This window comes from Cyprinodon tularosa, unplaced genomic scaffold, assembly GCF_016077235.1.
Source record: "Cyprinodon tularosa strain WSP-4 unplaced genomic scaffold, ASM1607723v1 ctg63, whole genome shotgun sequence".
Classification (NCBI taxonomy): Eukaryota; Metazoa; Chordata; class Actinopteri; order Cyprinodontiformes; family Cyprinodontidae; genus Cyprinodon; species Cyprinodon tularosa.
The window spans coordinates 1,827,680-1,850,809 of record NW_024039374.1 but is presented as its reverse complement, the minus strand read 5'-3'; the positions used below and the strand labels follow the sequence as shown (position 1 = coordinate 1,850,809).

The 23,130-nt window shown below is 39.6% G+C and overlaps 2 protein-coding genes across 2 annotated transcripts; both read right to left on the bottom strand.

The window, feature by feature from the left end:
- Positions 1 to 5,684: 5,684 nt before the first annotated feature.
- On the bottom strand, positions 5,685 to 6,986 carry ccl27a (chemokine (C-C motif) ligand 27a). Its single transcript, XM_038308153.1, has 3 exons — positions 6,686 to 6,986; positions 6,139 to 6,253; positions 5,685 to 5,840 (listed from the first exon to the last, which is right to left on the bottom strand). The coding sequence occupies exons 1-3, from the start codon at positions 6,750 to 6,752 to the stop codon at positions 5,744 to 5,746; spliced, it is 279 nt and encodes a 92-aa protein (XP_038164081.1). The 5' UTR covers positions 6,753 to 6,986; the 3' UTR covers positions 5,685 to 5,743.
- Positions 6,987 to 17,786: 10,800 nt separating this feature from the next.
- On the bottom strand, positions 17,787 to 20,381 carry LOC119798602 (vasotocin-neurophysin VT 1-like). Its single transcript, XM_038308152.1, has 3 exons — positions 20,170 to 20,381; positions 18,397 to 18,601; positions 17,787 to 18,317 (listed from the first exon to the last, which is right to left on the bottom strand). The coding sequence occupies exons 1-3, from the start codon at positions 20,365 to 20,367 to the stop codon at positions 18,181 to 18,183; spliced, it is 540 nt and encodes a 179-aa protein (XP_038164080.1). The 5' UTR covers positions 20,368 to 20,381; the 3' UTR covers positions 17,787 to 18,180.
- Between the last annotated feature and the right edge of the window lie 2,749 nt (positions 20,382 to 23,130).

Genomic DNA, 23,130 nt, shown 5'->3' with positions numbered 1-23,130 from the left:
ACCTGTCCCCGGCCAGAACCAGTTCCAGTTCACATAATTCATGTGCTTGTGTTTTTAATAAACATTGTAAAACTTTCCATCTGTTTCCGTGGTGTTCTGCATATTGGGCTTCTCTGAGAACCAATCATGACAAGCAGGTGGCCTGCTATAATTTGTTCCCCCCTTATAACTTTAAGAAATAAAGGTCAATCAACTCCAAAGTTTCAGGGGTTAGTTGTCATCATAAAAGATGTTTATAAGCCAAAAATGAAAAAGCTGGGACCTTTTTTGCCTGATTTAGACAGGGGGAACAGATTATAGCAGGTGGCCTGCTATAATTTGTTCCCTCCTTGTAACTTTAAGAAATAAAGGTCAATCACATCCAAAGTTTCAGGGGTTAGTTGTCATCATAAAAGATACTTATACGTTAAAATGAAAAAGCTGGGGCCTTTTTTGTCTGATTTAGACAGGGGGAACAGATTACAGCAGGTTTTATTTCATCCCAGTTCTGACAATATGGGATGAAATAAAACGGCTGATGTTAGAAGACAAACTGTTTATTAAGGATAGTACAACATAGATAAATTGTAATTTACTATAAACACAAATATAGATTTAAGTACTAAATTTCAACCAGGAAAAAAATATTTTCCTTCTGCATATAGTCTTTAATGATTACACGTGCACTCCATTTTCTATTTCATTTTTATTACAAGTATATGGTTTACAACAGTTTTCAATGGGATGAGAACATTTGGACACTGTGAAACAATGAGAGATTTTTTTAATGAACGTGTGGAAAAGAACAAGGATCTGTTTGCTTTCAGAGGGAGGAGTAGACACTGCTGTCAGCGACCAGCTTTCAAGCAAACGTTTGTGTTTTATTATTAGTTTTAGATCAATATCACTGGCGATATTCTGCTATAACATGTGAAGTAAAGAATAAAACAGTGAAGCTCAACTTTCATACACGTAAAACCTTTCATATTTCAAGTTCTGCACGTTGGAATTGAGGCGGAGTTAAGTCGGGTTGTTCTTCCTACTCCGTGTGCCCTCCCGACGAGGGGATACAAATTTTCGCAGGGATAACTACCTTGGCACGACACCGGGACTGGCAGCCTCTCAAACAACACGATCGTGTCATTTCTGGTAAATAATTGTGCCGAAAGAACAGCCGCGTGTGGGTTATCTCGACTTTCCACCTAATATGGTGGTTTTCCCACGATGCACCGCGCCCGAGGTAAACAATTGACGTCACTTGGTGGAGACCGATAGGGAGCGAACTCATTTATACACGGTTAGAATAAACAAACTATTCAGAAAAATCAAAGGATGTGAACTGCGGAGCTTGTTGCTTTTCTATTGAAAGATCCCTGTTTAATATACTATCAAAAAAAGTACTTTTAAAATGAAAATAGTTTGAAATAAAGTCTCAGTGGAAGGAATATCTTAGGCAAAAGTTTAGATATGGATATCAGTTTTCTAAGAATTGGGCCTTTAGGAACTCCACATGCCATTTTTGTTTTCTTAGGTTTGCAAGTGCAAAGCGGTACAGCATAATCCTGGTTTGCTGATTAAAATCTAAGTCAATGTATCCCTGAACCAGACAATTCAAACCTACATTTCCAGTCTACTCATCAGTATGTTGTAATTAACTGTATTGTCCAGTTATGTTAAGTCTAAATTAGCGGTCATTATATCTGATTCATTCCAGTTTAATTCTAAATAATGCTGTTTAGCAAGAATTGAAATGACTTAATGAATCATACCACTCAGAGTAACTGACTTCAGTCATTTCTGACTAAAGTTTCAGAGTGATAGAAAGTGAAACTTATGACTGTTTGATGCGTTTTGACTCATATATCTGGCAGGAAAGAATACAACTTTGCTGGAAAACTTGTGTGAATTGACAGTTTAGGTGTGGCTTAATAATTATTGCACCTTCATGCCTGCTGGCACACAAAAGATTACCGAAAAGATAAAACGTGACTCATGCTTCTAAAACATTTTTTTAATGAATGGTATGAATGTCGTAGCAAAAAAAACAACAACAAATAAACACACGATACCTTAACTGAAGTGAATCAACACAATACTCCACACAACAAATCCCACACATCTTTTTAATGTGCTATATTGCATCTAGTCATTGATTCCAACTTGTTAATAGATTACTATTAAATGAAACCTATCTGATTGCACCCAGTCATTGACTTTTAATGGATTCGCACCTCCTAGATAAGCATGTAGAGACAGTAGGCATTCTCTTGCATTGTGTCGTTGATTCTGATTCTGCAGCAAAAAAAATCAAAAAATCAAAATTCATGGCACAGGAAGAAGGGGTTTGTTCTGCCGCTGCTGGGTTGCTGGTTCCTGCCACTGTTCTAACCATCTCAGGTTAGAGCAGTGGCAGGAATCTTAGGCAAGACACTTCCCCACCTTGCCTAGTTTTGGTGGTCAGAGGGCCTGGTGGTGTGGATCGTATGGCAGCCCCACTTCCTTCAGTGTCCAAAGGTAGCATTGGCTACAGTGTAGCTAACCACCATCAGAGTGTGAATGTGTGTCAATAGGTGAAGGATTGATTGTAGTGTGAATTGCTTTTGAGTCCTCAGTCTACAACCAGAGACCATTTTATCAATTTTTTGGTGTAAAATCTCATATTCCTTGCTTATCATTTTCTTGCTCTCTGACTTATTTGTCATTTCTGTGCTGAGATTTCTGAGGGTGAAATGCTTTGTTATAGTATGTCTAAAGTAATCAATAAGTGGAGTTTTAAAGATATTTTATTTTAGGCTAAAGCCACAGTAGCCCCAGTAAGTCTGGTGGTGTTGTGAAGTGACAACATCCAGTCTCAGAAAAAGAATAAACAGATTTTTTTGTTTTGTTTCTGGTTTGAAACAGTTTTATTTTTTGTTAATTGAAATAAAACACAATTTGAACCATTTGCAAAGTTTAGCTGATTCTTTAATTGACTCATAAAAAATGAAAGGCTTTGTATTTTCATTTCAGTTTCTCATTTTAAAAACAATATCAAATAGCTAAAAGATACACTGATCCGAGCGATTATGTCTTTTTTTTTATTTTATTTTGAATGTATGTACTAACATTAACTCCCCAATAAATGCTGTACCTCAGCTCAACAAGAAAGATGCTCCACAACAAATTCAAGACATACACCCACAGCAACATTAAGTTTTGTTGTTTAATATATAAGCAATATATTTTCAGAATAAAAGGAGGTAACAGTTTATCATTGAGTTACACCACACCATGTTTTAAATGGTTTGCTTTGTATTGGTAGTTATAATACATCCAGTAGGCTGAACCTAGCATGTTTAAATATTCATTTATATGAAGAAAAAAAAAATCCTCTCCATTACTTTAAGTGGAGTAAAATACTCTGAATATTCTGTTCATACAACATGGGGAGCTTTGCAGTACAAAAAAGCAATAAAAACAAGAAATGAGAAACACAGATAGATGTAGAAGCTGTTTTCTACATGTTGGTGGACTCTCCTTGCTTAGTACTTCTGTCTCTTCTTACGCATTGCCAGAAAATCCTCCATTTTGGGGTCCACACACAAAGGCTTTCTCATGTTCTTTATATACACTCTGGAAACCAAAAAGAAAGTACATGCCAGTTCAGTTGAGATTAAAAACATTTTGTTAACTGATAGCAATTATAGTAGTGATTGCAGACATCATAGCCTGAGTAAATGAGAGGCAATAATGTTTAAAGCAACTAAGATCACTCAAAGGTTGCTTAAAAAGGAAGGAACAATTAAAAAAAAGTCTAAAACTGAGCAGGTATACATCCTAGTCCTCTGATTAATTCTCATTTTTTTCTAGTGGTTCACTTGTTGTGCTTACATCAGTGCATCGAGATCACAGGCTCCGTAGCTGTACTGCCGCTCCCATCTTACAGCTTTCAACAATAGCTTTGGTGGAAATTTTGTTATTTTGATGCAGCATCTCGGAATACCAGCTGAAAGAAAAAAATGCTTTTAAGTAAAAGACAAAATAAACTAACTGTGTGTTTTGCAGGGTTTAAAACTAAATAAAGATAATTTTGTTAATATAACAAATGCTTGGATGTTGTGTTGTTCTGAATATTGTAAAAACCCATGAGAATCAAAATAGACTCAAAGGGTTTTAATTGCGCAGCAATAGCCTGCAGCTGGTGATTAAGTGGACCAGTTGAATGTTTACATGCTGAAACAGATTTTTACACAAATAGTTTTTAAAGGATTAAAAATCTATAATAAATACATTGTAGTATAAGGAAAAGTACAGTTCTTACCGTGGGTAGAAGTGATGGCCAAAGCACTCAGTAAGACAACCGCAAACACCACCTTCAGATCCATGATGGCAGAGCAACTGAGTGGAGAAACTCTGCCTTCACAGCATAAATACTGTCAGTATATATACAGACAGACAACATGCACACACATGTGCAGACACCTGAGAGTTTTATATACAGTTCTCATGACCCAGCGTGGCTTGGAATTAGGAGATACTTCTAAAAAAAATAAAAGGCTGCAGAGCTGTGATTATATATGGAAGGGACATATTTAACTAGGGTGAATCCCATCAGTTCTTTGCTTGAATTGATCAAACTGTTGATGCATGATTGATGTGTGAGACACACAGAAGCCAAACACAAGCTTGGACATGTTGGATGACAGCCCGCAAAATGACACACCCACAAGGACAAAAGCCAAAAAAATTACAGTTGGACCATTTGATCTAAACTGAAACCTAACCGTGGTAATTTTCATTTGAATCATTTAAGCGTAATGCTACTTTTAGAGAAAATAATGCAGTTAGATTTCCCAGATAATTTTTTTCCTTTGATGCTGTTGACCTTTGCTCCACCATGGAAAGATACAAGGTTGATGTGCATCTAAGAAAAAACATAAAATCTCTTTTTGAAAGAGAGAAACTATTTTACTGCATGGTGACTACATTGCTTTGTATAATGGAATAAAGCAAGTGAAAAATAGATGGAAAAAAAATACAGGATGTATGAGTAGATGATGCACTGAGCTGAAAAAGATGCAATAAGATATATTATGCCAAAGGATATAAAATAATTTGAGAAGATATATTTACTGTAATGTACGTGTTGTAATATTTATTTGTACTTTTTGCTAGCTTAGTTGTACTGTATGCTGTGTTACCCACTCAAGGCAAAACACATTACACCATGTTATCATATAATAATGATTTATTGCAAAAATATAATATAAAATACAATACAAAATAAATGGATTAAATCCAGTTATATATCGATAAGATGTTACTGAAAAGCAACATGAGTCATATTTTAAAGCACAGCCTTTACATTGAGTTTATAAATGTTAAGGTAACAAATATATGCTACCTAAACTAAAAAAGAAACAGATTTATGTTATATTACAAATGCAGTTTAAATGTTGAATATTAAATACAAGAGTGGAGGGTTTGGCAGACCCATCTTAACCACCTTAAGGATCCCGCATCCTGGTGTTCATATGATTTGACACCTTTTTGTTGGACACTGTTCACATATATTTCCACCACACTCATTTCATATACAATAATCCAGAAAATATTACATTATTTCCGTCACTCATAGAGTTGAAGTTTGAAGAAGAACCTTGATGTTTTAATATATAAAACAGCCGAGAGAGCTTGTGAAAACCAAACTCTCAAAAACCAAGAAACCTGAATGATTGAAAACAAACAAACCAAACAAAACAGAGTAAAGTGTTGGATCCACAGCTTAGTATTTTCCATCATAGGGCACTTTACGCTTCTCCAGGAATCTTCTCATTTTTGGGTGAAGACAAAACGGTTTGCCCCGACCCTTTACATAGACTCTGTAATAAAAAAAAAAGGTTGATAACATTTTAGTATTTTTGTTGTTTTAACGGCAGTTGTTATACCAGATAATTTGAAACAATTAGAATTAAAATTGATTTTTTTCTAGTTTGTAGAATGTTGAGATCCTTTGAAAGATAATGCTCACAGAATGAGAAACACTGAAGCTCAAACTCCACTCAGACTCTTTCATCTTTACAGATTACCCAGTAAATGAAAAGAGCAGACCTCATAATATATTAAATCATTTGCAGTATTAATGTTTGCCTTGTCGACACTATCATCTGCTGTACTTACACAAGAGCCTCAATGTCACAGACTCCACTGTCACTCTGCTCCCGCCATCTCTGAGCCTTCTTGAGCCACGCAGGGTGAATCTTTGATGTCCTAATGCAGCATTTTGGGATTCCTGCTAAGAAAAAGAACACAGATAAGTGAAATGCATTAAAAGAGAATTGAGGACTTTGCATGAGTAATAAAATAAATTAAATTTCTGTTTTGATATAAATATCGTTTAAATATTTTTGTATCCATTAATGATTTTAGGAAACGTATAAAAAAGTTTTGCTCTGCACAGTTGTAGCCTTAACGTTGTATTCACTTGGAACAGAGGGATAAATTAAATCTTAACATGTTGCAACCAGTATTTAATCAAATAAAAATGTTTGTAAAAAGAAAAAAAAGTAAAAGAGCTGCAAGCTCATTTGAATTCGAAAAGCTAAAACAGGAAGAAAACATCACAGAAAGTTAAGCTTTGATCTACATCTCGATCGCATTAGTAATCAGATAAATATGATTTGTAATCAGGATTCTTGGAATTGACTTGTACAGTCACATTTCTTACCATCAGTGAGGGTTATGGCCAAAGAACACAGGCAGACAACCACCAGGATGACCTTAAGATCCATCATGGCAAAGCAGCTTTGGGGAGACAACTCACCATGGCTCTATATATGCTGATCACTAACGTGCATGTGGTGGTGCACACCACCGCCCCAGGCCACCCAGCATGCCTTATAATTTGAGAAGAAGCAGAAACCTAAAAAAGGCTGCAGAGTGACTATGATCTGTGGAGTTTAAGTCTTTTATTAGGATATATCCTGTGGTTTCTGAACCTGGATTAATAACACTGTAGATGCTGGATGGGTGCGAGCTATCGGAATGTTATGCAGAGACAGGCTTGCACAAGTTTAATGACAAAACATCAACTGACTTTCTTTTGATTCATTGACGACATGACAGCCTGACAAAAGCAGTAACAAAAGACAGTGGAAAAAAAAAAAAAACAGTTGAATCATTTTATTCAAACAAAAACCTAAAGGAGGTCAAGAGGAGCAAAGGGTTAGTCTCAAGGAGGCCCATGATATTCTTTCTGTTACATTTCAAATGTTTAATGCAGTATGTGTGACTGGAACCATGCACCTTTGGAAAATAAATGCAACTCCCCTTAACATAAAGCTAGCAAATATTTTTTTGGAAAACAAACAAAAAAATAGTTTGGATGACTCTGGAGATCAGGAGGGTAACTGTGTTCCTCAGGCAAATGAAATATTAGCATTTCCTTTTTCAGGGTGTTAGAAGAATACAGTGCATGATGGTTAATTGAAACACTCACCTGCCGTTTATTTAAGATTATTAAAACTAAACTATTAAGAACACACATGCTCCACAGGCGGGCTGATGGCCTAGGCTGGGCCTAGGAGAAAGTGGCTGTGGGTCCCTATCTGACCTTTGGTATTCATATTTTATATTTACTTGTAATATCTGCTTGATTTCCCACGGTTTCTATGTATTTCTGTACAAATTCATCCTAGTTTTTTAGTCTTCCTACTCCAGCTGTCTTATCTTTCTTTCTGCTTTAGCTGCAACTCATTTCCTCTGAGCAGCTCTTCTGGTTTACTTGTAATATTTGTCACCCTGTCGCAGTGTGTCATGGTTCAAGGCTGGATTTGTTTGTTTCTCTGCTTACAAGACCACTGAAGTCCCTAAATTCACCTGTTTGTCTTTAGAAAAGATGAGAGGAAAAGGTAAATACTGGAATAATTAAAATGCTGTAGATATTGACATGATGTTTCTAATTCATTTTACTTTTAGCTAACTTGTGCAGCAATATGTGGCAGTACTTTTCATGGCAGTGTAACGCACAATGATTTTTCCATCACTGAGGTATGGTTGCTTGCATGTCACGAGCAGCCTCTCTCGCTCTGGAAAACAGTCTGTTTATATTTGGTTCCATGCACTTCAGTGAGACTGTTTTGAAAATGTTTTCTCATTTTCTGTTTTTAATGGAGAAAGGCATTCTGTTTTATCAGATATAAAATATACAACAAAAAGTTTGGTATATTAAGGAAAAGCTACAGAGCTATCCCCTGAGGAGGTAAACAGCTGTGGCTGTGAGGACGTCCAGAACGGCGAGGCTGACCTAAAGGAAACCATTATACCAGCGCTTCTTCTGCTGATGTTTGACCCTTGAATTAGTGGGTGGATAATTTGAACATTAGTGACTAGTGTGCTTGTTTTTGACTGCTTTAAAGTAATGGGTAATATGATTATATAGATTTATTAAATGTATTTTTAAAGAATTGTATTTTAGTTTTACTGGCCACAACCAGTCCAGCATATAAAGAAAGAAACCAGTCCTACAATAAAGAAATAAATAAAAATCAATCTAAAAGAACATGTTTGTTAAATACTAAGATGACAAAATAACTTCTTGGATTAAAAATTCCATTTGCATAAAGGAACACACAACTTTAAAGATATTCTCCAGACTAGAAAAGCTTAATTTTTGCTTCTTCATGTAAAATAATTTACTTCCAGTTAAGTCCGGTTATAGTTGTGCTATATAGTCATGTACACTCCACTATATAGCATGATATAAAGACAGCAGTCAGCATACTAAGAAAATATTTACACGTTTCCAAAGCAAGTATGTCACTAGAAAGGTGTACATTGTTTTTCACTGTAAGCAGCTTTACTGCTGCAGTTTCCATACACGTATCCATGCTTATTTTAAGACTCACTTTAGATCTTTGACATCATTTTAGTGGAGTTTTTTTTCCAAAACAAAAATAAAATGTACTGATGATTGGCATCAGGCCTAAACAGTACCTTCTCAGGCAAAGTTCATTGCATGCTCTTCCCACATCTCTGTTGCATATTTTGCAACTTTAACTGAGCATGCAAGCAGACAATATAATTAAGGGAAAAAAATGCTTTACCCCTTAGGGCATTTTTAAGGTAGCAAAGACAGCTTGTTGGATAATACATTAACTGATGGGGTTAGCAATCAAAACCAACATAAAAAAATCCTTCTGGTTTAATGATGGACTTTTGTTCCCACGTTCAAGACTTTGAAACAAGATTTGCAGCCTTCATTTGTCCTTTCTGCCTGAACCAGTGAGACATTGGAAGATTGGTACTCTTAGGTGTTATCATCTATGTCAGTTTAGTTAAATAAGCTATAGAGATTTGCTTTGGAATCCCAACTAATCCCCTGTTATCCATGTTTTATGGTGGAAGCTCAATGAGAAAGCTGTTTGAATTCACTGCAATATATCTGTTGAAAGTACAAATACCTGAAATCCCTTTGAGTATATGACATATAGAATAATACAAGCTTTATATGTCTGAACAACTACTGCATATGCTGAGATATTTCAATTGTTTAGAGAACCCTAAACCGCAGGAGAGGGCAAGGTTAAGAAGATCAGACACCAGAAAGGTATGAGACTTCTATGAATGAATGAATTTAAAGGAGAATTCCGTTTTTTTACACTTTAAGCCCATTTTCTGTACTGTCCAGGATGAAATCGAATGATCGACACCAAAAGTTTGACAATTGCTCCTGTCTCTGCTTTTTGGCTCATTTAGAATCCACCCCTGGCTGCTTCATAATGGCTGCCATAGTGCATGTCCGATAATGTCCTTAAAACAACCTTAAACGTTCTTTTTTTAAAATATGCTACTCACTGTGTCGTCAGCGCTGTTCAATGACGTTCCAAAAAAAGTTTCGTGAAGAAAAAACGTTCCTGTAGTGTTTTATTTAGCATTTTGTAAATCCCATTGAGTTCTGTTGGAAACAAGAAATAGACAAGACATATACGGTACTATCACTACAGTGACGCATGGTGGTGGCAAGCATCATATTATCTGGATGCTTTTAAGCAGCAGGAACTGATGGACTAGTCAGGATAGAGGAAAGATAAAGGCATCAATGTGCAGAGAGCTGGAGGGAAAACCTGCTCCAGAGAGCTCCTATCTCAGATTGGGGAAACAACCCAAAGCTCACACCAAGATTTGAATAGAGTAGATTCAGAGGCACTCTATGAATACCCTGGAGGTGTTGGGAGCTGGAGAAATACACCTTTTCTCCAGCAGAGTCCGCCCCGGATCCTCCCTGCTGAGCTGCTCTGCACACCTGCAGCTGATGATCTCATCTGGAGGACCTGGACTACTTAAGCTGCCTTCAGACCTTGCCTCGATGCCGCAGTGTCTTAATCAGTTGGTTAGCACTTAAGCCATAGATCCCTAGTGAACCAAGTCTCCTTTGAGTCCAACCTGGATTCTAACCCTTTTGTCTCTGCTTCCAGGTTTCCTGTTCTTTCTCCTGTGAAGCTCTGGAAGAGCTTAACCTGCCGAGCCAGCCCTCCGAGCCAAACCTGAAGACTCACTCTCTGGATTTCCTAGCAGCTCTGGATACCGAGCTGGAAACACAAGCCAAGGTCAAAACAGCCTTTAGAAGTAAGACGCTGAAACAGCTTAAGGACTCTGCCAACCCAAGCTTTCTCCGGACCCAACAGTTCCGCTCCCAAAGCCTCCTCTACGTTCATCAAGGTACAAACCTGAACACAATCAGTCAAGTCTCAACCAAGCCTTCGCTAACCAAACTGTCTTTCTCACAGACGCCAGTGAACCGGTCCCAGCCCAGAACCATTGCATCAGTCTTTATTATATGTGTGAATTTGCCAATAAACTCTGTTAAACTTTCCATCCGTGTCGTCAGTGTTCTGCATATTGGGCCTCCCTGATACCCATCATGACAGAACACTGCGGCCAAACACAAGGCCCAGCAGATGATCTCCTCCGCCGATTGCAAGAACAAGATGTCCAAATACAAGGACAAACTCAGACCCTCCGTGAGTTGTACCGTCTGGTTGATATGCATAATCATATGCTTCAAAACTACGCTAATTACGTGGGTAATGCTAATCCCGCTCCAGTAACCCAACCATTTCCGGGTCCTGTTCCTCCGCCGAGGTCACCGGCTGTGACGTCATCCGAGTTTCGCCCAAGTCTCCCAGAGAAGTTTTCTGGTAACGTAACTGATTGTAAGGGATTTTTATTTCAATGTCGTCTCATTTTTCAGAACTCTCCTGCCAGTTTTCCCACGGACCACAAGAAAATAACGTCTATCCTTTCCCAGTTAACAGGAAGAGCTCTGGCTTGGGCTCAAGCCAGATTTGCCTCTGATGAAAGCTTAAGCTGTCACTATTCAGATTTCGTTTCTGAACTTTCCCAGGTATTCAACCAAGACACTGACCAAACCCTTGATTCTCGAGCACTGCTTCATTTAAAACAGGGAAATTCTTCTGTGGCCGAATTTTCTATACATTTCCGGGTTAAAGCAGCTGCTTCCGGATGGAACCAGGGTGCATTAAAGAGTGCTTATTTCGAGGCATTAAACGAAAATATTAAGGATGAGTTGGCTACCCGTGATGAACCGGCTACACTCGAAGAACTAATCCAATTAACTATAAAACTGGACAACCGGATTCGGGCCAGAAACAGCCGCAAACATAAGAGTTTGGCGTTATTTTCCTCTGCCCCCGCCTCTAATAACGTGACTGTTGTTTCTGCCCCCACAGAACAGTTATCCAGACCAAAGCCAAAGAGCCAGCCTCTCCCTTTGCCTGTTCAGGCTACTCATCCTGGAGAAACTGAGATGGAGCCGATGCAGGTTGGACACACAAGGTTGTCTCCTGAGGAAAGGCAAAGGAGAATTTTTGGGCAGACTTTGCATTTATTGTTGTGAGAGTGGACACTTCATTGCTTCCTGTCCAGAAAGATCAAAAGCCGGGGCCCGTCAGAGGTTTTGAGGAGTCTGACGGGCCATGAAGAAAATGAAAAACCTCCTCGTGTTTTGCTTCCTGCCACGTTGTTTTTCCTCGACCAGAGCCTCTCTCTTTCAGCCTTCATTGATTCTGGATGTGAACGTAATTTAATAGACTCTGATCTCGTCCAACAGCTCCAAATTGCTACGGTTCCTTTAACCCAGCCTCTCAGAGTCTCTGCGATTGATGGGAAAAAACTTCATCAAGTCACCCACCAAACTCAACCCCTTGAACTTCTAATCTCAGGTAACCATCGAGAGTCCATAACCTTCTTTGTTTTTTCATCCGCATGTTCCCCACTGGTACTGGGTTATGAATGGCTGGAGAAGCATAATCCCCATATTAATTGGGCCGATCGTCATGTGGAGTCCTGGTCCACATTGTGTCACGAGACCTGCCTCCGTTCTGCAGCTCCCGCTGTGGGGTCCCCTAGAGGTGGGGGGGGGGATGGACGTCCCTGACCTTACTCCGGTACCCCCTGATTACCATGATTTGGCTCCTGTTTTCAGTAAGGTCAGTGCTTCGTCCCTTCCACCACACAGACCATACGACTGTGCCATCGAGTTATTACCCGGTGCTCCGTTACCGAGCAGTAGACTTTATAACATTTCCAAACCAGAACGTGAAACAATGGAAAAATACATTAACGAGTCGCTAGCTGCAGGAATTATTCGCCCTTCTTCATCCCCGTTGGGCGCAGGATTTTTCTTTGTTGGAAAAAAGGATGGTTCTTTGAGACCCTGTATAGATTATAGAGGCCTGAACCAAATCACTATCAAAAACAAATATCCTCTTCCTCTTCTCGCCTCAGCCTTTGAGCCTGTACAAGGAGCTACCGTTTTCACAAAGCTCGATTTAAGAAATGCCTATCATCTCCTTAGGATACGTGAAGGAGATGAATGGAAAACGGCATTTAAGACTCCTTTGGGCCAGTTCGAGTATTTGGTCATGCCTTTCGGCTTAACAAATGCCCCCGCATGTTTTCAGGCCCTAGTGAACGACGTCCTCAGAGACTTTCTCAATGTGTTTGTATTCGTATACATTGATGATATCCTGATCTACTCCAAGAATCTATCTGAACATAAGAGACATGTCCGCCTGGTTCTTCAGAGACTTCTAGAGAATAAACTTTTTGTAAAGGCTGAAAAATGTGAGTTTCACCAATCTTCAGTTACCTTTTTGGGGTTTGAGCTCGAGGGCGGGCAGGTTAAGCCTTCTGAAGAAAAGATAAAAGCTGTTTTAGAATGGCCCGTTCCAGAAAGCCGTAAGCAGCTACAAAGATTTTTGGGCTTCGCTAATTTCTACCGGAGGTTCATCAGAAATTATAGCCGACCCGCCCTCCCATTAACTGCATTAACTTCTTCCAAGAGAGTTTTTCGATGTTCCCCCGAGGCACAAGCAGCTTTTGACAAACTCAAAACCTTGTTTCCAGAGCTCCAGTCCTAATCCAACCAGATCCATCTAAGCAATTTATCCTAGAGGTTGATGCTTCTGACTCCGGTGTAGGGGCAGTTTTGTCTCAGAAACTCGACTCTGATCAACGAATCCATCCCTGTGCCTTCTTTTCCCGTAAACTCTCTCCCGCAGAATACAACTACGACGTTGGGGACCGAGAACTTTTGGCCATTAAGTTGGCTTTGGAAGAGCGGAGACACTGGCTCAAAGGAGCAGAGCATCCAGTCCTGGTGTGGACTGACCACAAGAATCTCGCCTACATCCAGTCCGCTAAACAAGCTACTCCTCGACAGTCAAGGTGGTCTCTCTTCTTTTCACGTTTTAATCTCATTATCTCCTACAGACCTGGATCTAAGAACACCAAGCCCGATTCTCTCTCTCGTCTCTACGCTGTGGATCAACCTGAGTCACCCCAACCTGTCCTCCCTGCCTCATGTACCGTTGGAATGGTCACTTGGGAGATAACAGATTTAATCAACGCTGCCCTGGCCACAGAACCTGACCCAGGTAATGGACCACCTAACCGTACCTATGTCCCCTCGTCTGTTAGGTCTCGTCTCATTCATTGGATGCACTCGGCAAGATTCTCTGCTCATCCGGGAGTGAGCCGAACAGTTTCACTGATCTCAAGACGGTTTTGGTGGCCCACTTTGCATCGAGATGTAAAGGAATATGTGTCTGCCTGCTCCACCTGTGCACGGAACAAAGCCTCTCATCAGCCACCCTCCGGTTTGCTGCAACCGCTCCCTGTGCCCTCACGTCCTTGGTCCCATATTGCCAATGATTTCGTCACTGGTCTCCCAGAGTCTCGAGGTATGTCAACTATTTTAACCATCGTAGATCGTTTCTCCAAATCTTGTCATCTGATCCCTCTCAGAAAGCTTCCTACGGCCTATCAAACCGCCCAGTTGCTGATCAAGCACGTCTTTCTCCTCCATGGTATTCCCCAGGACATCCTCTCAGATCGTGGTCCCCAATTTGTCTCACAGGTTTGGAAGGCTTTCTGTTCTGCTCTAAATTGTAAAGTGTCACTAACTTCTGGCTATCATCCCCAGTCAAATGGTCAAACTGAGAGGATGAACCAACACCTCGAATCCACCCTCCGCTGTCTCACCTCCAATAATCCCACCGATTGGAGTCAATATCTCACCTGGATAGAATACACCCATAACTCACTCAAGTCTGCATCTACCTGTCAGTCTCCCTTCCAAGTTAGCCTCGGCTACCAACCACCTCTCTTCCCTGCTGACGAGAGAGAGATATCGGTGAAGACTGTCAATCACCACATCCGTCGTTGCCAGCGTGTTTGGAGAGAGACCATCCAAGCACCCAACCGTTCCTCTGAGTCCTCTAAGAGGTTCACTGACCCCAAGAGACGTCCAGCCCCCGAGTACAAGGTCGGCCAGGAGGTCTGGCTGTCCCCGAGATTCATCGGCCCATACAAGATCACTCGAGTCATCAACCCCTCCGCCGTCCGTCTTCAACTTCCCCCGACACTCAGGATTCACCCTACGTTCCCTGTCTCCCAGGTTAAACCAGTCATCTCTAGTCCCATTTGCCCTCCATCCGACTCCCCTCCACCCGCCCTGGAAGTCGATGGACATCCGGCCTTCACCGTTCGCCAGATCGTGGACTCCCGTCGGCGAGGTCGCGGTTGGCAGTACCTCGTCGACTGGGAGGGCTACGGTCCGGAGGACCGACAATGGGTTCCTGGTTCATACATCCTCGACCCTTCTCTCATCGAGGAGTATGAGCGTTCCCTCCCGTCTACCTCTTCCGCACCGCCAAGGGGCGGTCGTTGAGGGGGGGGTACTGTTGGGAGCTGGAGAAATACACCTTTTCTCCAGCAGAGTCCGCCCTGGATCCTCCCTGCTGAGCTGCTCTGCACACCTGCAGCTGATGATCTCATCTGGAGGACCTGGACTACTTAAGCTGCCTTCAGACCTTGCCTCGACGCCGCAGTGTCTTAATCAGTTGGTTAGCACTTAAGCCATAGATCCCTAGTGAACCAAGTCTCCTTTGAGTCCAACCTGGATTCTAACCCTTTTGTCTCTGCTTCCAGGTTTCCTGTTCTTTCTCCTGTGAAGCTCTGGAAGAGCTTAACCTGCCGAGCCAGCCCTCCGAGCCAAACCTGAAGACTCACTCTCTGGATTTCCTAGCAGCTCTGGATACCGAGCTGGAAACACAAGCCAAGGTCAAAACAGCCTTTAGAAGTAAGACGCTGAAACAGCTTAAGGACTCTGCCAACCCAAGCTTTCTCCGGACCCAACAGTTCCGCTCCCAAAGCCTCCTCTACGTTCATCAAGGTACAAACCTGAACACAATCAGTCAAGTCTCAACCAAGCCTTCGCTAACCAAACTGTCTTTCTCACAGACGCCAGTGAACCGGACCCAGCCCAGAACCATTGCATCAGTCTTTATTATATGTGTGAATTTGCCAATAAACTCTGTTAAACTTTCCATCCGTGTCGTCAGTGTTCTGCATATTGAGCCTCCCTGATACCCATCATGACAGAAGGGGCCAGAGTCCAACCTTAAGTCTGACTGATCATCTCTAAAGGGCTGTGAACAGACTTCTCACATCAAGTCTAAATCTGAGGAAGATTGAGATGTACTGCAAAGAAGAATATAAGAGAGGTATCCTATAGAGCAGAGGTCCCGGATTAGTGGACCGCGGTCTGGATAGGGTTAGAAACATTGTATAAGTCAATAGTATATACAATAAATTATTTTGGGCTACATATTGTCCCCATAGCCAGAGACAATGTCCATGTATGAAGAACATGTTTATGAAATGTTTCCTATTTTGTAAATCCCCTAAACACTGTATTATAAATCCAATTATACGAAAATGTTCGAATTTTTTTCTTAAACATTATGATTACTTGTAATTGTATGATTAATTGTCAAATGTTTTTTTTAAGTCTATCAAAGTCAACGTTGCAATAAATTATGCATTAAAGACATCACTGTATCGGTGGTTAAATGGTGCTTGTTGCCAGATTTGAACATTGGCTATTGCTTGGAACTGTACCTGTAATGAATGATAGATTAAAACTATGCTCTAATGCTTTTGAGTTTACAATAATAAATAATAAATATCTAAATCATTGCCATCATTTTTGTTGTTTAAAATTCTGACATTTCGATTTCATCCACTAGTTGTAAAAATATGGAGTGAGAATCAGTTTCTTATAGCTGGTCCCAGCTTAGATTCTCCCTTTCTCTAGTCAGGGACTTTTTAAGGAAGAAGAATAATTTAATACCACTTGGAATAAGACTGTAACAGCATTAGATGCTGTTTAAAAAGTGGTGTGCTGTGAATATTTTTTTAGATGTACTGTAAAGTCTCAGAATGACCTGGAAACTGCACATACAGTTTTCACATCAAGATAAGTAATCCACTCAACCTGGATAGACTTCAGAAATGTTCTGTTCTTTGCTGTTAAATTTAAAGCATATTAAGGCTTTTTTTTTTTTTTTTTTTTACGGTGTCTTGCAGCACATTGGAAAAACCCAGTAAATTACTTGGACACCCTGGTCTGAACACTGAAATTATAACTAGACCAACCATTAAAACACCGTGCTACAGGCGATCAGACGGATACATTATAGGTTTTAGTTGTTTTTCAGCATCTGGTAGACGCAGATCTAAAACTAACTGGAGGAGAGCTGGGGGTAAAGTCTGGACAGGTCCCTAAACTGATAATAATATGAAAAGTGAAGCCAAAGAGGGATTTTTTTCTGCATGACAGCAAACCTGAACCCACAGCAGGGTCAATTTCACATCAAATTTAAGCTAAGATGATGGAGCTGTTGAAGCCACATGACTGATAGCAAATTAAGTTAACAATCTACACAAAGAACTGAAAACCTGAACTGAAATCAAAACTTTCAAGATTTATAAAGCATTTTGTTCCAAGAACGGTTGAAAATCCACATTGCTCCATATTGCACCATGAAGGGGAAGATGCAGTCAGGGACACTTGATGCAAGGTTGAATTTAAAAGTAAAACTAAATAAATAAACTAACCGTAAACCCGAAGGATACAGCACCAGGGAGGTTCTGTATCCACTTCATCAAACTGCCATCATTTAAATCTTTGGCACCCATGTCACAATTCATTCATCACATAAAAATGGTGTATAGAAAATTACAACTCCCAGCCTTTCATTTATCTAAGTAAACATGTTCATACAAGACAGTGAGAGCTTAGTGCTTGAAACGATGATGTTGATTTGAGCCAAAATGCCAAGTAAATTACTGGCTAGATCTCATTAATTACTCTTGTGTACAGTAGTTATCATTCCATTCTCTTTCATGCACAAGGTGTGACTATGATACAAACCTGCAGGTATGATGAGAAAAAACAACAGAGGACTTTAGGCAGAGATGCACCAAATTTATCTTCTTCATATACATTTCTGCTACACAGGAGAAACTGACTGAAGCAAACGTGAGGCAGTGACTTTTTACTTCATGATCCGTCGTTTATTTTACAGTTTTCTTTGACTTGATTGTGTACATTATGTGCATGTATGTACAGTTTCATTGAAAGTGACAGTAAAGAAGAAATTAGCTGTTTGTATTATACTATCTTTGTCTAGGGGTTTGAAATATGTTTGAATTCGTAAAACAGGGTTGAAGAGCACAGAAAAAACGATTAGGACAGGACAAACTGACTGGGTTCAGAGTTCACAGATTGAGGCCTTATATCTGTTCTAGCTGCAGGTCTTTAGGAGCAAGTAGGGGAGCTTGCCATCTGTAGGATCAGTAGTCGCTCTGTCCTCTGCTGGCCACGTGGAGGAGACGAAGCAGCAGATCTGTGGGGGAGTTCCTTGAAGAGCCCTGGGATGGATCTGTGGCATCGGTCTCCCCGAGGCAATCAGAGTCCACCATGCAACCCTCTGAGATACAACAAGAATTGGTTTCAATCATCATGCAGAAGATAAACACACTTCATAAAGCAGATTCCATAGACTGTACCAGAGTTACAGCAGAGTCCTGAGGAGGCACAACGCCCCCCCTCAGGTCCACAGGGCCTCCCTCCTGCCTGGCAGGGGGTGAGCAGGTAGTTCTCCTCCTCACAGTGAGCTGATGCTGCTGAGCCAAGGAGGCAGCCCAGACCCTCTCCACAGCAGATGCTGGGGCCAAAGCAGCGGCCCCTGTCTCCGGGGCCACAGGACATGCACTAGAGAAAGGCAGAGAGTTAAATGCCAGATTATTCTAGCATTCAGAATCAGTTTACTCTTTGTTTTCGCAGTAACATTAAATAAAAGCTTATTTAAAAGTGTATCATTTTCCTGTAATATGTCACAGGTTTGTCTGCAACCAATGAATTTTGCTTGATTTTTGAAACATAGTTAAAATATAAAGCAATCTATGTACTTTGTGCATATGTAGAAGATAATAAATTTCGTTTCTATTAATTTACAGTTCAACATTATAACAGCTTTTATTTTTATAAAATAATATAAAACTCTACTTTTTTCATTTGTTCAGATTCAAAAACAATAAAACATTCCCATTACAGTAGGTCTCCGAAAATCAAATTTCTCATACTATTGTAGAAATGCACATTTTAGTCACTTTAGTGTTAATATAAATTATTACAGGTCTCTTCTGATGTCTAAAACACATTTTCATTTGAAATATAGATTTATTGTTTTTTTAAAGTAGTGCTTTAATGTTGCTATTTTTTAAAGCAAACTTTAGGTCTTTAACATTCTTTTCTTTTCCTCTTTTCCACACTGTAAAATACATTTATATGAAAGGTTATTCAAGTAAGGATATAAAGATTTTACTTTGCAGCATATGTGTTTAAATATATATTTCTTATAAATAAATTATTAAATCTGTAGGATAGAACAATGTATTAAAAAATAATAAAAGTACATTAAATTTGTTTTTTTGAAAAAAGCTGATTTTCTACGCCTTTCTTCATGTTTTCTAAAGGTTTTAAATTGTGTTAATTTAAGGTGGATATTTAATTATTTCTTCTCTCAATTCGTCTCACACCTTTTTAGCTTTATTTATCTTAGGATAAAATCCCCACTTCCTTAAGGCATATGAATGTAGGACGTTATACTCTGCATAATAAAAGCTATCTATGAAATTCAAGTATTATCAAGATTTCATATTTTAAACTCCCTCTAGGTAGTTACTGAAGCAAAAAAAGAAGAAAAAAAGAAAGAAAACAAAAATCAATCCTTAAAGTTGTTCCATATATGCTTATATAGGCTGTTCCTTATATTATTAGTTTCCCTCTATACTGAAAATATATTCTAAAAATATAACTGAACACAAAAACTGGTTTATAAATGGTTTTAAATCTTCATAAATAAAAAAAAATAGATTTCCTGATTTTAGGAATAAATTGACTCACAATTCATATACATTTTTATATATAATTGTCTATTTATCTCACAGTCTATCTTTATTATATAGCCTATGCATCAGAAAGATAATAGAAAACAATAAAACAAATAATAAAAATCGGAATCCTGCATGCATCCTAATAAGGTTAATAGGTTTAACTCTTTCTAAAAGTGAAAATAAGAGAAAGAAACGTGGGCCTAAATTACATTCATAATTATTTATTCTCTTATAGTTTACCTAAAAAGTTTACCTAAAAAACTTCATTAAAAAAATATTCTTTTATTTTTAAGCGTTATCAAAATTTTTTTAATATATAAAAAAATATATAAATATATGAAATAAAAAAATATAATATAAAAAAAAAATCCCATCGGTGCCCACCTGTCTGATGCCTCCCTCCGGCAGCGCGCGCTTCCCTCCTCGCGGGCAGTTCTGGATGTAGCAGGCGGAGGAGAGGGCGAGGAGGCCCAGGACGCACAGGGGGAGCAGGCAGTGATGCATGGCTGCTGGTTCTGATCGAGCACCTGTTATTTCCTCCGCTGGTCTGGATGTCTGTCTGACGTCCCCCACTCCGGTCATTGCTCACTTATAAACACCTGGACAATGAGACCTACACCTGACGTCACTGACTCTACACCCCCAGGCTTCGTGCGCGAGCCTGTGCACGAGGGGTCGTAACAGATGTGCGTCTGCATTGGATGTGGACATCAACCAAATCTACGCAAGAAAACAGCATCTGTATTCAGCCCTGCGCCGCATTTTGCTTCTAATAAGCTTTTCAGAATCATTCCAGCCCTGGGTGACACAATAAATCTGAGGAGACAAAACAATTAATTGGAGTTTAAGAACAACTAATGGGATTTATACAAATGTAGTCAGATGAAGAACAACTTATGATGATCATGCACAGCTTAGTTGTTCACTGCAGCCTTTTTTTCTCCTTGCAGCCAAGAGAGACCATGGGAACCTCAGGGTCACACAAATTAAGATGCTGACTAACTTGTTGATGAGCGTAAAAAAAATAGCATTTCCAACAAACATATTTTAGTTGATTGTTCTGTTTTCCTGCATGCTTTGGGCTGTTTCTCTCTTATTAGTTGTTGTGAGGCTGATTAACTAAAAGACAGAAGGTAAAACTGAGCATCAGCAGGTTAATGAGCAAAACGGGCCTTTAATAGGCTCCAGGATTTTACTCTTAAATAGCATTTTGAAACAACTTTTCCCAATTAAAGTATATTAAAGCAACCAGGATAGATACAATTCCATTTATTGTTCACCAAATTTACAAAAACATAAGGATCTTCACTTCTTTTCCTACCTTTTGGGGGGGGGGGGGGGGGGGGTAGCGTTTGCAAGATCTACAGCTCAAATTTAAGCTCATGAAATCAAGATTTATAAAGCTATTTATCCAGGGTGGTAGAGCAAACTAGAAACTGTCACCTGAGCATAGTAGCTATGAAATGTAACAAACTAGCTCCCTGTTATTTGATGATGGCCCCAGCTTCACCGCTTCTGTATTAGGAAGGTAGACATTATCAGGTTAATTAAATATCTAGTACTGAACATGGGCTATAAAAGCATTCTCTCTGTGATAACCCAAAGAAAAAAAATTGGCTTGAATTGTAATTTAAAATACTGTAATTGACAGCATTCACATTAACATTGTAATTACCGCCACTGTTCTAACAGGGATCATTATGCTGGTGTGCAGTGGTATAGATCACTAGTGTTGTTACTCCATGCAGTATCATCACATACTACATATTACATGCTTACATATTAGTAAGCTTTACAGTGAATATGCAAGTCTCTGTTTTCTCCATTTCCATCAATCTTCGGACTTTGTTTAACTCTGAATATGACTGCAGTTTCCCTTTATAATATACTATTTGGCTTTTAAAACCAAACTATTGCTGCACATGCTGCAGTGTCATTAACTTAGTAGTTATTTATCACTTCTAAGTTAAACTATCATAGTATTTTTTCACCACAGAATTTCTAACTATAAATAAAGGAACTATATAATGGAAATAATCTACACCGGTTTGGTGTGTGTTTTGTGGGACATTTGAATGTAGACAACTATTGCCAGCAATATATCACTATAGATATGATTATTATCATAATCACAGTTTTGTCATGATTGTTTTAAGAGACCTGACCCACATGCAGACAACCACTCAGAGAACCAGCGGAAAAGTTAAACAGGTTTATTGAGGTAATGAGTACAGGAGTTGGATCTGGAACTCAGTGAACTGGTGAACCAGAACTGGAAAGTCTGAAGAGGAGATCGCAGTGATCAGTTCAGGGACCGTAGTAAAATTGACTGAGGCTTGAATACTGCTGGAGCGGGATTCATGTTTGAGGGGGTTCTTGTTAATCCTTGAATCCAGTCAGTGTGGGTTTATCTAGAGAACAGGGAACTCGTTGGAGAGTGGACAGCTAGACCTTCATTGTACCCGGAGGAACAATGGAGCGGGCTGTCACTTGGATTTCCGAAAGGGACTTGAACGGCACCTGTGGATGTTTTCTCCTGCTCAGTGTGAACTCACATAATCCTTCCAGGGGGAGAAAACCAGGCAACCAGTTACACAGGAAGGCTTCCTGCCGAAAGGCAAAGACAAAAACAATATTAGACTCAGAGAAACAAAGGCTCAGGTTGGACTGAGCTAATCTCAGCTTGGCTAGAGTACCCAAAACTGGCAAACACTCTGGCGTCGAGGTAGTGACAGTCCACTGCTCAAATACTCCTCAGTAATGATCCAACGAACCGCAGGTGTGCAGGAGGTTCAATGGGGACTGGGCACCACCTGGTGGTGGAGGGAGAAAAAAACACACTAACAACCCACACAAACTGGATTCCTAACAAGTTTATAGTGAAAGAACGATAAAACTAGATGGGTTAGAACTTGATATTTATGCACATTAATGGCAATGTGAATGGCTATGAATAAGGTATATCACACACAAAAAAAAAAAATAATCACATTTCACATTTTGCCTTTGAGTCAAAAATATTGTCTATGCTTCCCTTTCAGGGATACCATCAGTGAGTTTATAAATCTCCCCATCACTGCCTCACGGAAAGCACACAATGCATCCCTAACAACCGCAACTCTCACTCGTTTTTCATTAACATGGAAGGTAGATAGGTGATCTAAGCTATTCACTTAGCAGATTATGGATTCAATATGATGTTTAGGCATCAGCAGACATTTTACAGTACAAATGTTTCAAAAGTATAAAAATCCTTTTAAACTTAACTGGAAAAATTATGCAGATAGAACTTTAGAACTGTTGACTTCTTGCTCAACCTATTAGCTCTCATAGTTCAACCACATT

Coding starts and splice junctions, on each gene's coding strand:
- ccl27a (XM_038308153.1), bottom strand. CDS start 6,752: ATGATGGATCTTAAGGTCATCCTGGTGGTTGTCTGCCTGTGTTCTTTG. Junction 6,254..6,685: donor GGCCATAACCCTCACTGATG/GTAAGAAATGTG, acceptor TCTTTTTCTTAG/CAGGAATCCCAAAATGCTGC. Junction 5,841..6,138: donor TGTGACATTGAGGCTCTTGT/GTAAGTACAGCA, acceptor TTTTTATTACAG/AGTCTATGTAAAGGGTCGGG.
- LOC119798602 (XM_038308152.1), bottom strand. CDS start 20,367: ATGACCGGAGTGGGGGACGTCAGACAGACATCCAGACCAGCGGAGGAA. Junction 18,602..20,169: donor CGGAGGGAGGCATCAGACAG/GTGGGCACCGAT, acceptor GCCTTTCTCTAG/TGCATGTCCTGTGGCCCCGG. Junction 18,318..18,396: donor AGGACTCTGCTGTAACTCTG/GTACAGTCTATG, acceptor GTTGTATCTCAG/AGGGTTGCATGGTGGACTCT.